This window comes from Maylandia zebra, linkage group LG12, assembly GCF_041146795.1.
Source record: "Maylandia zebra isolate NMK-2024a linkage group LG12, Mzebra_GT3a, whole genome shotgun sequence".
Taxonomy (NCBI): Eukaryota; Metazoa; Chordata; class Actinopteri; order Cichliformes; family Cichlidae; genus Maylandia; species Maylandia zebra.
Genome location: NC_135178.1, coordinates 40088348 through 40104346, shown reverse-complemented (window position 1 = coordinate 40104346; position 15999 = coordinate 40088348). Strand labels below are relative to the sequence as shown.

Sequence of the window (15999 nt, the reverse complement as noted above, 5' to 3'; positions counted from 1 at the left end):
TAAGCATTTTCCTTTTCACAATCAATTCTACCACCAGGTCAAAAATATGTCTGGGAAAATTTCCCTAATATAATATTATTTATAAATATACCCGTCTAGCGATTAATTGCATAAGTGCATGGAGGCAGGACCTCACAGCAGAAGCATACTCCATAATGTGTTGTACATTATTATATGTATTTATTATATGTAACGTGGTATTTTTCAATTATTGTATTTACTAACATCAAGAAGTCACAAGCAAAGAAAGACCACACCATGGTGCATGTTTAAACAAGGAGAGTTTACTGGTCAAAATTATTTATTAAACAAATAAACCACATTTTTTAACCACCAAAAATACACGTTCAAAGCAACACAACGGCGGCCCAATATCAGACAGGATTCCACTCTGTGGGCAGTCATAATGGAGCAGTTGTTTTTATTTTGTGGATTCAAGCTGCTCTTCATATTTGTGGCCACCAGATGTCACCAGAGAGGACTGTGTTGAAAAGCTTCGAGTAATGAACCGTTTTTCTATACAAGCTTCAGAAAGCTTCATCTGCCCATCACTACCGTATGCTCTTCAACTTCCTCTGGAAAAACAGGACACATTACATCAGAGACAGTGCAATGATGAATGATTATGAACACGGTGGTCTCAATGCTTTTGTCATGATCCTGTGTCTGTGACCCAGCGCTTTGAGTATATTGTTATTATTTTCTTGTTCATTCTGATTTTGTATTAATTCTTTAGGTTGGGTTCTCGTGTCTTGTGATCCCTACCTGTGTCTTCCCTCTGCTCTGTTTGTGTTCCCGAGTGTTGTAAAACACTCTGTGAGTTTCCTGTTGTATTTTGTAGGTTTGTGTCCCGTTATGCCTTCTGGCATCATTGATCACGTGACTCTATCCAGCCGAACCAAGCATCGAGACACTTCTGGAGCAGTGTGTTGTTTTTTTGGATACACGCGCCCGAACTGCAGCTTGAAACAGAGCGTGGAAATGAGCAGGTTGCGTTTTTTTTCTTTAATTAATCGATTTATTTTACTTCTTCTATAAAATTACAGGAAAGACACACTGACACTGCTCGGGTGAAAACAGCTTTAACCTGGTTAGGGTATGTAGTCGTGCGGAAATAAATAAACTATCCGCAAACTAAAGAAACATGTGAAAAGATAGTTTTACATTTTCAGACAGTTAAAATGGACAAAAATCTCAGTCTGATTCGAGTCGATACTAAAGTGCTTTCACTTTCGCTTTTATAGTCGAATGCACTAAGAACGTACGATTGTAAAATGTTATTTACGTTTCTCACCGTTATACACACATTCATTAAATAACTTATTTCCTTCCTTTTATTTCCAAACTCCTTTTTTAGCAAAGTTTTTGTTTTGTTTTGTTTGTTAGTTTTTGCTGCAGGAAACAATGCATAAGTTGTAGTTTGACAGATCATTTAAAATGTTTGGGTTTTTTTGACATGTCATATTCTTTTACTGAGATGGCCTACAAAGAATCATGGCTATGATAATATTTTGATGTCTGCAACTCTTTGGGATTATATCTGACTGTTTAATAACTATTTCTAACTATTTCTTTATATTCAGCATAACAGACTCGCCTGTCTCATAACTGTGAGACACATTGAAATATGTTGTGATAATTATAGTTACATTTCCCCCACATATAAGCATGGTAATGTTTTCTCATTTAATCTGCACAGACTTTGGTAGTGTTGAGGTTTGTCTGTAACAGTTTTTTATTTTTATTTTGTAAAAACGTACATGTATATTAAGCATATGTATTTTTGCATAAGCAAAAAAAAAAACCTGTAAAAAACAAAACTAGTCACAGACTTTATTTCTTTGGACTGCTTTTAGCTTTGATGGCATACATTCATCATGGGATCAAATAGATGAGTTAATACAACGTCACAACATTCATTTTCATCCAGAGTTACATTAACTGTTCCTTAATATCTTGTAATAATGAGGGAGAGTATATTCATTTGACCTCATTTTTGGGGGCATAACGTTAATAAACCTAGACTTGATCAACTGATTCCTCTGAAGGTTTTATTAATGTGTTAGACAGTTCTTAGCCTAGTTTTAGTCATTTCAGCTTCTCCTTGCTCGATGCAGGCTAATACTTTGTTTCAGAAAGGTAAAATTAACATCTGTCCCACAGCCAGTTTTAAACTATCTTCTGACAAAGTTCTCTAAGACCCCCCCCCCCCCCCCCCCCCCCAACCTCCTGAGTTTTTCATTCCCACTGCCACCTACTGCTTGCTCATAGTGAGTCATATGATCACTGGGTTTTTCTCTATATTAATGAAGGCCTTTATGTTACAGTATAGTGCCTTGAGGCCGCTGCTGTGATAAAGCACTGTATAAATAAAACTGAATGGAACATTTTTCATTTAGTTTATTAACTCTAACTCACATCTAAAACGTATATCTGCTGTTCTTCTTCTTGTGCTGTAAAGTTGGTGTAAAGATGACAACGCTTTTTTAGAAATCCTTCAGATCTGAGACCTCGGGAACACCCAGAGAAGTAAGTGTTTACTTGCGGAGCTTTAACACTCATTCATTATATTCAACTATGGCTTTTAAAGCGCTAAATAGTTTTTTTCTTCCCACCAGCTGAACCACTCAATGATGTTTTCAGCAGAGTCCATTTCGGCAACTTATGAAGCTGGTAAGTGCAGTTCTGCATCCATTATAGCACATTTCCTCATGCATGAACACTTCCACTGAATTATGCAGCTGTAACCAATTCTTCAACTTTATACCTAAGTTATACCTAAGATTAAATGAGATAACATTTCCATGCTTACTCCAGCCAGCGGGTGGTGACAGTGTACATTTAGCTGTTTGGTTATGGCTCAAAGTGCTAGAAGAAAAAAACACATACAGGGTGGAATTCGCAATTCACCTGAGCCTACTGCACCACACTCTAACAAATGCGACTAAGCTGGCAGTAGGAGGAATAATCAGCTGGTATCAAGAACCTGGCAGTATCATTAATCACATGTGTCCATTGCAGTGGATATTGATAGATTTTTGCAAAAATATAAAGGTGCTGGATTTGAGTAAAACTTAATTTCATCCAGCGTTCCTGTAGGTCACATAAAAATATACTGCTGTACAAAAGTCTTAAGCATCTACTAGTTTCTTTATATTTTGCTAAGAAAATTGGAAATAAGTGCAGCAATTTTTCAATTGTGCAATTATAGATTTTTATTTAAGTATGTAAGGCAGAAAGCAAGTTTGTATAAATCTAATGAGCCTGAAACTTCTGAAGCAGCTTTCTGTAATGTCTTTAAGTAATCTTCAGGAATATTTCTCCAGGCTTCCTGACAGACATTCAAAGCTCTTCTTTGGATTTTTCTTTCTTTTGTTCTGTTTTCTGTCAAGATGATCCCACACTGCTTCAGTAACGCTGAAAAATGAAGCCATTAATTGTCAGTTTTCCAGATGATATCGCATGATAGATCAAAATCTGATGGTATATTTATAATTTCAATAAATTCTGACAAGATCCCCAACACCACTGGATGAAATACAGCCTCAAATCATAATAGAGCCTCCACTGTGTTTTACAAATGGCTGAAGACTCCCTGCTGAACTTGTTTCCTGACCTCCTCTGCACATACTGATGATAATTTGATCCAAAATGTTGAATTTTGCAAGCCAGCAGTAGAGTGACAGCGTCTAGGTACCAGATTGAAATTCTCGGCACATCTGCAAGCCTTATAAATATATATCACCTTATAAAAAAGGGTTTGATTAGCTTGTGATTTCAGTTTATAACTTAATTTTGGTGTGATTTTATTCTCAGGAAATTGCATGGTGTTAATTGATAAAGATTTTTAACTTTTACATTTTATTCATTCAGAGCTAATATAAATGTTTCGGGGGGGTTTTAAACATTTTACATACATGAATTAACAGAATTCGTACGGGTGCTTAAACTCCTTGAAAATGTTTGGATTTTAATATTGTCTTTTCAAGGTTTGAAAAGTGCTTGAATTTTAGATGTGGTTCTTCAAACTGCTTGAAGCTGTAACTGTATTTCATTCACCACAAATAACTATCTGATTGCAGCACATCAGATAGAAAAATAAAATGAGTCGCAAAGTCTGAAAGCAAAATTTCTCCTCCTGGGCTGCCTTGCACCACTGCATGGCAGCGCTAGTACAGCAGTTAGTTATGGCATGATAATGTGAGTTATTTCCCTCAAGTGAAAGTTATAAACATTAGCCCGATACATAACTAGCCAACTTAAGGTTTTCTGATTAAAGGGTAAAAGTGAAGTTGTCAGTAGTAAGTAAATAGAATACTGTTTATATTTATGTGCATTGCTGCAGCTTTTTCATTAACTTGGTGCTTTTATGACACCTTAGGGAGGAAATGATGGTAATATAACGGACTGATCCATATGGGCACAAAGAATAGTCCCTTTTTTGTGCTACCAAAGTTCCCTGACTTTCATTCAAAACTGTTTATCGTGAGCACCTGCACATTAAACAACTTAAACATTATAATGGCTTCAAGCTCACATTGAGGCCTGTGGGGCTCTATCAGCCCCTGAGACTCTAATAGACAAATTTCATATATGAATATTTCATACTTTAAGGCTGCCTGTTTATTTAACAGAGATGAACAATAAATTATAATTGTACACAATAATATCACATGATACATTAAATAAATAGATATTAGGTAGATGCTTGTGCATTCTTAAAGTCTGTTCTCCATGTCTGTCTTACTGCACATGATGTTATTAGCACAAACATTTTAAAGGTCATAATTTAGGACTTCAACAATAATATAGACAGCAACAGTGGCGGTCCTAGCCTGTTTGGCGCCCTGATGACTTTGAACTTTTCTTGTCCATCTTCCATTGGTTTTAATTTTGCACTCCAGTATGAACACAAATCCCCCAACGAGGATCACCACAACATGATCTAACAGACCTACACCTTAGTTCACAGATTCACTTTGTCTAAGGTTTATTTCTGGGATTTCGCACAACCCAGGATTCCAATCATGAGTAGATAATGGGCTTGTATTTACAACATTATGAATGAAATGTGCTCCACTTGGAAGCAGCCGGCCCCCTTTCGACAGCTTGTGTGTGAGACTTTAAATCATCACACTGTAAATTATAAATTGTTATTGATCCTTTACCCCGAGTCCTAAAGTGTAGATTTATTTTCTTACTCTTCTTATATTTATTGTTTGTTTACTTGCACTGCTGTAACTCGTCGTCTCGTCTCTATATATACTGGACTGTATGTAGCAGAGATGACAATAAAGTTTACTTTGACTTCAGCAGCGAGCACGCACACTGAGGGCTCTCGCGCTCACTTTTCGCTTATAGAATTTCGAAAAAACATCGGTGCAGATTAAAAGTCTGTATTATAATGTCTGCTGTTTTCGTGTTTGTTGGTTTGTTTTTATTTTGTTTTATTTTGCGAGCTCCAGCCGACCAGAGAATTCCCGCCCTCTCCTCCCTGTGCAACTAGCAGCAGGCGCACCTCGCAAACGGAGGGCGCCCTTACTCCCAGCAAATGGGCGATAGAAAACCGATCGGTGCCTGTGACATTCCCAATATGCGCTGGCTGATGTCGGGGCAGCATGGGTACGAGCAATTTTTTATTTATTTTTTTGCTGATGCCCGTGTTGCCGCCCCCCACCCCGGGCAACGCCCCTATCAAAAACCGCTACTGGACAGCAAGTAAACATCTTACAGTTACTTTTATTGAGAATTAACTTTAAAGAAACAAAAATCAGTTTCCTATTTTTTGTGTCAAATAGGAAAGAAGCATCAATATCTGATGAGAAGTGGTGTTGTATTTTTTGTATTTTTTCAAGAGGAGATGAATATCTCTAACAAGTTGATTTTTTTTCTCATTTGCTCATCTTAATGTTTAAGTGAAATGTGCTTTTTGAGTTTAAACACTATATGCACATAAGGCAACCTTTTCCTTTTGCAGTATTTTTGTGTGGTGTGTTTTTCTATGTTTTAACATTTTCACATTGTCTTACTGAGGTGATGCAAAGTGAAACATGCATATTTTTTTTTGGTATTGTGCTGGAAAAGCTTGAAAATGGACCTTGAAAGTATTTAAAAAGTGCTTGAATTTGACCCTGAAAAAGGTGTATGAACCTTAAGTTGTTTTAAAAATATTCCAGTGCCATATGGGAAAGGAAGTTGACCTCCCAAAGAATGCATAAGAGTGACATTTATGTATACTTACAGGTCAACCTCTGAAGCGCAGCAGCAGCTATGGAGTTCTGCCACCTGATAGTAAGTCAAACTAAACAAGATCAGAGTATTACTGCTTAATTAGGTTTGCATGTATAGTGTTCATTTGATTGTTCTTCTTTAGTTGTAAAAATTCATTATAAATGTTTTTTTATTGTCACTGCCGACTGCACAATAGAGTTTCTTTATTAACTCAGATTAATGAAGAAACATAACTTATCAACTTTGCGTACCATCTGCAGGATTTCTGATCAGGGTGTACCTGTTTTAATCTCTTTACAAATTAAATCCCAAATGCACAGAATGACAATAACATGTCCTTTATTTTGTTTGTTTTCTGGATCACCAACAACTACTCAAAGTATTTACAGTGATTCCAGTCATTGTTCAGGTATCAGGGTTTACATTGTCTTGTATGAAGCATTTTTATGCATTGATCATTTTTTATCAGATTTTCTTAAATGAAAAATCAATTAAAAAAACATAAACAAATGTTGCAACAAACTGCGAGATCAGATTTGTATGACACCATAATGGACATATAATGTGGATATAGTTTGATAGGTTTTTGAATATTTTTAATAATAATGTGATTCTTTACATATCTGAATTTTCTTCTCAGTGTCTGAGCTGAGGGTTGTTTTGCTGGGCAACAGCTGGTCTGAGAGGAGTTCAGTGGGAAATGTTCTCATCGGAGAGACCGTGTTCAATGCTGAGAAAGAATGGAATACCTGTCTGAGAGTCAGTGGACCTGTGGAAGACAAAACCATAGCTCTCATCAATGCTCCTGATCTGCTGGATCCGAACATGTCTGATGACCAACTGACAGAGATTATAGACAAATGTAAGAGTCTCTCTGAACCGGGACCTCACGTCTTCTTGTTGGTTATACAGCCTGAAACCTTCACTGGGAAAAACCAGAAGAAGCTACAATCAGTCCTGGAAAACTTCAGCGATCTATCATTTGATCACTCATTGATAGTGATATCATCGCCTGGTGGTCAGAGCTCTGGTTCCACTGAAAACTATCTGCAGCATCTACCGGTAACAGATATGATCAAGAAATGTAAAGACAGCTTGTTTCGGCAGAACCTTGAACAAAAACAACTGGTAAAAGCTATGGGAAAAATTGTACAGCAGAGTGATGGAGATCACGTGAGCTGTAATGTTTCCACAGCCACTACATCTGGTTTGCCCAGTTACCGACCAAGCCTGACACAAGGAGAAACGGTCACTGTCAACCAGGATCCTGTAAAAGGTACTTTTTTCATTTAGTAGTATTCTTCATAAATTGCTTTTGTTGTATAACAATCATGCATTACAAATATTTTACCAACTCCCACCATGCATCTGAGAGGCAGCTGATTGGTTGTCATTAGTGGTGGTTAGCATTTTCTTTCTTCACCATTCGAACAGCCAGTATAAATGACTTCAGTAAACCCAAGAATGTCTTCCTTACAGGCTGGCAGTTTTTTGTAACAACAACAAATGGTGTAAGTCATAATAAAATGTGATTTAATAATCACACTATAGCTGCTCAGTGAGGTTCAATATAGAAAAAGCAAAGTTTTATTACAGCCACTCTAAAATGCTGCCCCAGAAAACATCCATTTAGCTGGCAGTCAGTTGTTAGTCACTTTATAGTTCATTTGAACCTTGAGGCCAGTTCCACTGTATTTTACAAAAACATGGAAATGAGCTAAAACGCTGGCATTGTCATATTAATGTTGTTTCCACAAACGATAGTGGTCTAATCAGACCATCTCTCACAAAGAAAAAAATTCACTTAACTAATCAAATGCTTTGCGTTCTGTTTGAGATACATAGCCTTTAGAAAGGACTCTTGATTTATGTCAAACTACCAGCATTGTCATAGTTGGAATTTTAGCAAGTGAAAACCAACTCTGAACTGTGACTTTGTTTTTTCTCTTTTTCATTTCAGCATCTTCCTTCAGGATTGTACTTTTGGGGAGAAATGAGGACAAAAAGGGAAAACTGTTTAATTTGATTCTAAAAACTCAAGATTCTTATTTGAAAAGATTCCAAACAACAAAACAATGTGTGGCCTCCTGTGGGGAGTGGAGAGGAAACTCTGTAACAGTCGTGAAAACTCCAGACATGCTCAGTCAAACTGAAGATGTAGTAAGAACACAGGTGGAGAGGTGCATCAGACTTTGCTCACCTGGACCAAATGTTCTTCTGCTGCTAGTGGATTCTGATTTCAATGAGAAGAAGAGAGAAAGACTGAACTTCATCCTGAGCTTGTTTGGTCATGATGCCTTTAAATACTCGATGGTCATCCTGACAGAAAAGAAGATCAGTAACAGTGTAAATAAGCTTGTTAAGGAATGTGGGGACAGAATGTGTGGAATAAATGACGCTACACGTAAAACGCTAATGGTTGAGATTGAGAAAATCATTCCTGGGCACAACAAGCCTTCTTTAAACCTGGTTCTGTTTGGGAGGAGAGGAGCAGAGAAGACGTCAGCAGCCAAGGCCATTTTAGGTCAGACTGAGCTTCATCCAGCCTCCAACTCATCAGAGTGTGTTAAACATCAGGGAGAGGTGTGTGGACGTTGGGTTTCCCTGGTGGAGCTGCCTGCCTTGTATGGAAAACCTCAGGAGGCAGTGATGGAGGAATCACTCAGGTGTATCTCCCTCTGTGATCCTGAGGGTGTCCATGCCTTCATCCTGGTCCTACCTGTGGCTCCCCTCACTGATGAAGACAAGGGAGAGTTAGAGACCATCCAGGACACATTCAGCTCTCGAGTCAATGACTTCACCGTGATTCTGTTCACTGTGGACTCAGATCCTACAGATCCAGCTGTTCTTAACTTTGTAAAGAAAAACCAGGACATCCAGGAGCTCTGTGAGAGCTGTGGAGGAAGATCTGTTGTTCTCAATGTCAAAGACAAAGGGCAGATATCAAAGCTGCTGGAAACAGTGGAAAAGATGACATCTGGCAACGATGAATCAAGCTATACACTCACCATGTTTACACGTGTCTATGTGGATAAAATCACCACGCTCCAGGCAGAACTGAAAAACTTGAATCTACATGACATAGGCCTTTGTAAGTATTTTATATATATTTTCATAGGTTTTATAAAACTTATAAATATGCCAAGGTTGAAGATCCTGTCTACACACATAAAATCCAGACATTAGAACAGACATTATTCTTACTCAACCTCCAGTTCTCATTCATCATATTAATTAGACTTATACTTGGTTGTATTTTTGATTAAGAATAAATATTTTTTGATATTTGCAAAAGTACATACAAACTATATTTAGCATTATAATTTTAAACATGAAAGACTGGATGTTAAGGCCTTATACCCTCTCTCAGATGTAATGAGAGGTGAGCCAGGGCATCTCCTGTCCCTTTGAATTGCACTGTTCTCGATACCTGCAGGCCAAATAGTTCAATGTTTGTTTCATCAGGCCAGAGAATTTTGGCCTTATTGCAAACTCCAGGCTGAGGTCTGGACTTTGGCAGGACTATTGCAACACTTTCATTTCATTTTCTTTTTCAGCCATTCTGTGGTAGATGTCTGGCTGTGCTTGGAATCATCGTCCTGTTGATGACTCAGTTTGGTCCAAGTTTTAGCTCTCAGACAGATCTCACATTTTGTATAAGGTGTTTGTGCTGATATGCTTGGTTTGGTTTTCTTCAAAAGGATTTTTGTGCATTATGTCCATACATCTCTGCTTTGGTCACATCTGTCCACACTAGATTGTTCCATAAATTTTTGGTTTGTTTAGATTAGAGATGGACCAATCCGATATTGCGTATCGGTATCGGTCCATCTCTAGTTTAGATGCATCTTTGAAAATCTCATACATACTACTTTGTTCTTGAAAACAGTCTTGAATAAGAGGTAGATCACATTATTCGGAAAGGGCCTAATAACACTTCACAGATTGATGAGCAGCAACAGTCTGAAATCAATGCTGATGTTTTTCCTCTTTGCTACTTGTCCTCTGAATTCTTCGGAAGCATAAAGGTGTATTTATGAGATCTTGGCACTGAAGTTGTTGTAAACATTTTCCTAATCTTGTGGTGGATTTTGGCTTTTATTTTTTGTGGGGGCTAATTCTCATTTGATTTGACGTCTCCCCCTTGAGGCTGATGACAGAAGAAATATATTGTCAAAATTACATAGCGGTTATTGTTTAGAGAGGTTATGACAATAGTGAGAGAGGTCTGTCTTAGACATACACTGATAGACTGGCCAGGGACCGTCAGCTGATCGGAATCAGCAAAGCTCTATATCACCAGGTCCTTACATTAAAACCCACCATTATAATTGCAATCGGTGTGTTTCCCAATTCCTTACGTATTGATACTTGTGTAGGACAATTTGTTGTCACATTTAATGTAACTGGTAAGCATAGTTTTACATTTTTTATTAATTTTTAGGGCCCGGGCACTGACAGTGCAAAGGCCCTATTGTATCTGCTCCGTTTCTTCTTATTATTATTATTCAGGCAAAACAAGGGCCTTTTTGAGGGCTTTAACATGCTCAAAAACTCATGAAATTTTGCACACATGCCAGGTCTGGTGAAAAATTTTGTATTTTAATGGTTTTACATATGAGCACTAGGAAATGGCTCTAGAGCGCCACCTATGTGTTGTTAAATGCAGCCCTACAAACACATCGTTTGAGCTACATGTATGAAATCTGGCACACATGTGTACCATGCCGAGACAAACAAACAAAAAAAGTCTGTTGGCCCATTGACGCAAACCCAACAGGAAGTCCGCAATTTGGAAGTGAAGGTGACATTTTGGCTCTAATTTTGCCATTTCCATGCCTCGAACTTTTTCGAACTCCTCCTTGGGATTTGGTCGTATAAGCTTCATCTTTGGTCAGTGTCAACTACACACCTGGACCATGTTAAATTGCGGAGCTTTTGAGTTTTCGTGATACGGTGAGGGGGTGACGCCATGGCGAATTTTGATGACTCGCCATGAAAATCTTGTTGCCTCTCATTCTATCATACATTGTCCGATCTGGACCAAAGTGAACACATATGATAAGGCTCCAGCCCTGAACATATTTCAACTGCCATATTTGTTATCGGGGACAGCGCCACTTAGTGGGAACAGGAAATGTCATGTTTTACACTTTGGGGTACAGTATTGTGATGGGTGACATCTGCAGCCTCAAATTTCTCCAGGAAAGCCTTAAGGAGTTGGTCTTGGGTTACAGTGAAAACTGTGAGTTTTCGCGAAAGGGTGTGACCCCAGCAGCATGGCGAACTTTGATGTCTTGCCATGAAGAAACAAATTAGTATAACTCAATGAAATCCAGTCTGTACCAGTACCAGACTTTACAGGCATGATGTCAGACCCGCCCTGAACAGATTGATGTGCCCATTGTCAGGAATACGCACAGCGCCACCTAGTGGCAACAGGAAATGTCATGGCTTTCACTTTGTTGTACTGATTTTCACAGGTTCATCGTGGCCACCTCAAAAGCGGTGAATATCACCATCAGGCCCTCTTGATGCTTCAGTGAGAAAACTGTGACTTTAAACTGAACGGCGCACCCTGGTGGTAACGCGGTTCACCATGAAAAATGAAGTGGCTTTTGAGGGTCTTGGAAAGTTTAAAAAGTCTTGAAATTTGGCGCACACCTCCAATGTGATGAAGGCTTTGTTGTTATGTGATCACTTTCCTTGAATAGTGCAAAATGGCTCCACAGCGCGTGTTTTATCTATGAGTCTGAAACCTCGTAAGCTTATGGAAGATATCAAGATGTACAAAAAAGTCTCTTGGAGCAATATCCCAAATCCAACAGGAAGTCAGCCATTTTAAAATTAATGTGTAATTTTGGCGACATTTTCCCCTCCTTTCAGGCCTCGTACTTTGACGAACTCCTCCAAGGGATTTCATCAGATTGAACCAATTTCCAGTGTGTGGAATCTAAAGACCTTTGTGATGTTAAATTGCGAAGCTTTTTACGTTCAGGAAAACGGGGTGGTCATGGCGGTACTTGGGGTTTCAATCACTCGCCAAAAAACAGTAATCTGCTGTCACTCAAAAACACAATGTCCAATCTCTCCCAAAGGTCGCAGGTGTGATGAGACTCGAGCTCGGAAATGTTTGTTATGCCATTTGTCAGTAATGGTTAGAGCGCCACCTAGTGGGACAACTATAATCATGGTTGAATGAGATGAAATGTTAGCTGGTGGTTAAATGCATGAATTCCATCAATGTGACATCAGATCGGACGTGCTGGTTTTAGGTGTTGGGCGTGGCTCGACACGCCGGGGTGCTCATAACGCTGCTTGCAGTTTTCATTTTTTTATTGTAATTGTGTGAAGGGATGGATGGTAATCTAAACAACAACCTTTTGAAATTATTTAACATGGTCTTTAATACCAAACATGACCTGTGAGCTAAAAGAATAAGCGATTGAGAAAAACAAAACTTGTTCCTAAGGGATACAGTGTACGCTTGGCTGACTGTTTTGACTTTGTTCTCATTCATCACTAAGTCATGTATCACAGTTTTTGTCTTTTAGTTGGGGTTTTTTGTAACGGATAACAATAATGTTCAGTCAGTGGCAGTATTTGATGTCCTGGTATTAAATGTTTTTGTACATCTAACTCAAAATTAGAAGGTACTGAAAGATTATTTCAGTTAGTTAGGATTACCTTTCAATAACTATGTACTCTTAACTTACAGTGGATGAAGAGAAGCAGAGCTCAGACCGTCTCAGGATTGTGCTGATCGGAAAGACTGGCAGTGGAAAGAGCTCCTCAGGAAACACCATCCTAGGAAGAAAAGAGTTCACAGCTGGCGCAAGCCAGACATCTGTTACCAAATGTTGTCAGAAAGCAGAGGGTGACGTGGACGGTCGTCCTGTTGTCGTGCTCGACACTCCTGGACTCTTTGACTCGACTTTGTCACATGAAGAGGTCTGTGAGGAGATGACTAAGTGCATCAGTCTTCTGGCTCCAGGACCACATGTCTTCCTGTTGGTGTTGCAGATTGGCCGACTCACAGCAGAGGAGAAGGAGACTCTGAAGCTGATCAAGAAAGTCTTTGGGAAAAATTCAGAGATGTTCACCATCATTCTTTTCACAGGAGGAGATACACTCGAACATCATGAACAGTCTATTGAAGATTACATTAAACATGCATGTGATGATTCCTTTAAAAGTCTGATCGCTGACTGTGAATTGAGATACCATGTGTTCAATAACCGTGAGAAACAAAGCTGCACACAAGTCAGTGAGCTGATAAAAAAGATTGACACCATGCTTAACAAAAATGGAGGAAACTGCTTCACCAATGAGATGCTGCAAGAAGCTGAAGCAGCAATAAAGAAACAAATGGAGAAGCTGCTGAAAGAGAAGGAAGAAGAGATGAAGAGACAGAGGGAGGAACTCGAAAGAAAACACCAGGAAGAAATGAAATCAATGAAAAGACAAATGGAAGAGCAAAGAAAAGAAAATGAACAGAGAGATGAGCAACTCAGACAGTTACAGGAAAGCATTGACTTTCAGTCTGAAGAGAGAAAGAAAGAACAAGAAACTAGAAAGAAAGAGAGAGAAACAGAAGAACTTAAAAGACAAGGATGGGAACAAAAAATTCAAGAACTGGAGAAAAAACTACGATCAGAGTCAGAATCAAAGGAAATGATTAACAGGGAGCTTGAACAGTACAAAGAAAATATAAGAGAGCAGGATCAACTGAAAGAAAAACAAAACCAAGATGATGAACAGAAAGAGCAGAAACTCAGGAAGCTCCAAGAAGAATACAACCAAGTAAAAGAAAAATTTAAATGTGAAAAAGAAAAAGAGGATCAAATCAAAATAGAACAAGAAGAGAAACTAAAAGAGTTGGAGGAAAACTATAAGAAAGAAATTGAAAGCATGCAGGAAGACATGGAGAAGTTTAAAGAAGAGGCCAGACAAACAGCTGAAGAGTTCAACGAATTCAGAGAAAAAAATGAAGCTGTGATAGAAAAACTCATGGAGGAGGTGACGGATCTAAAGGAGCAACATCAGAAAGACCTGCTGGGAAAAATGGAGGAATATGAAAGATTAAAGGATCTGTCAGACTACAAAGAAAGTCTGAAGCAGGAAATAGATGTTCTGCAGGGTAAACATAAATCAGAAATGGCTGATTTAGTCCTGATGCTCCTGAGTCAAAAGCAGGAAAACAAGAAAAAAATTACAAGTATGCAGGAATCACACAGAAAAGAGGAAGAGAAGCTTAAAAAGGATCTTTCAAATGAGAAAAAGGAAGAAGAGAAGGAAGAAATTGGTAAACTAAAGAAGAAACAAAAAGAAAAAATGAAAGGATTCAGGAAACAGCTTTTGACCCAAAACAAAGACGACTGGGAGACAGAAAGGAGAAAGCTGTCCATCCAACATGAAAAAGAAATTTGTGATTTGAAGCAAACTCTTATAACAAAGCAGCAACAAAATAAAAAGGAAAAATTGGGTAAACTAAAAGAAGAACACGAGCAAAAGCTGGAAAAATTCAAACAAAAGCTTCTGAAAGAAAATGAAAAAAATGAGAAAGAACAACTTGATGAGCTGCAGAAGAAACAGGAAAAAGAAATTAATGAACTAAAACAGAAACTCGGGACCCAAGATGACGACAGTACCAGGAAGGAACTGGAAGAAATGCAGAAAAAACACGAAACAGAAATTAATGCGCTGAAAGAAAAACTTCTGACTACAGACGAGAAACAGTCCTGCTTTGTCTCATGAGCAAAACTGCAGACATCAAGAGAGACATTCATGTCCTTTAATGATGCCAAGTATCACTATAACACATTATTGGGGACATTTTGGGAGTCTGTGGGGACTGAAGCACTTCTGGAACCAGCTTCAAGTGGACTAAAACTAAACTAAACTGGACTAACTAAGACAGATATAGCTACCTTAATTCTACCGTAAAACAATAAGACAAGCTACGCCCTCTCCCATGCTCCCAGGATGTGGGGTGAAGCCAGAACACCCTAGAATGTTACAGACCTCCATGAGACATTCTTTCAATATGCCACCAACTATATACTTCTACACACAAGTGATTACATGCAGTATTCTACCATATGCAAACTTATATCATTAAAAGATTATACTGACTACTAAGTACAATTTTCCATTGACAGTATTCTTTTATACTTTTGAGTTGTGGAATAGTTTCTGATTGTCATTTTACAGATGTACTGAACATCAGTTAATAGTCTTCTTGTCATGATCCTGGGTCTTCTGACCCAGCGTTTTAAGTTTATTTTGTTCATTAGGTTATCTAAGTTCATTTGGTTATTAGACTCCTTGTGTTTTCTTCCCCTGTATTTAAGTTTCCCCTCACCCTTTATGTTTCATGCTGCGTGTCTTATGTTATCAAGTTTGTATTATCATGTCTGTCTCATGTTTCCTGTTTTATTTTGAAGGAGTCGTGTGTTCTTTGTTCATTGTATTTAGTTTCACTTCCCTTGTCCTGTCATTAGGCTCATGTCAGTCAGCTGTTCCTCCATGTGTTCCCACTTCCCCTAATCACCTCCTGTGTATTTAAGTCCTCTGTTTTCAGTGTGTGATTGTCAGGTCGTCTGTTGTCTATGCCATGCTTCTAAGTTGCTTGTCTAGGTTTGTCTTATTGTTTGTTTAGATTTCCCAGTTTATGTTTGTGTTCATTTTGCTTCAGTTTGCCTTGCCCTTTGTTTGTACCATTTCTACCAGCCATATTAAACGGCTCGCCTTTTGTTAACATTTCAA

The 15999-nt window shown here is 38.4% G+C and overlaps 1 protein-coding gene across 1 annotated transcript; it reads left to right on the top strand.

Moving 5' to 3' along the window:
- Positions 1 to 273: 273 nt before the first annotated feature.
- On the top strand, positions 274 to 15999 carry LOC101481847 (uncharacterized). Its single transcript, XM_076891305.1, has 7 exons — positions 274 to 989; positions 2462 to 2529; positions 2619 to 2673; positions 6244 to 6291; positions 6872 to 7507; positions 8192 to 9322; positions 12950 to 15999. Exons 3-7 carry the CDS (start codon positions 2631 to 2633, stop codon positions 14986 to 14988), a joined length of 3897 nt encoding a protein of 1298 aa, XP_076747420.1. The 5' UTR covers positions 274 to 989; positions 2462 to 2529; positions 2619 to 2630; the 3' UTR covers positions 14989 to 15999.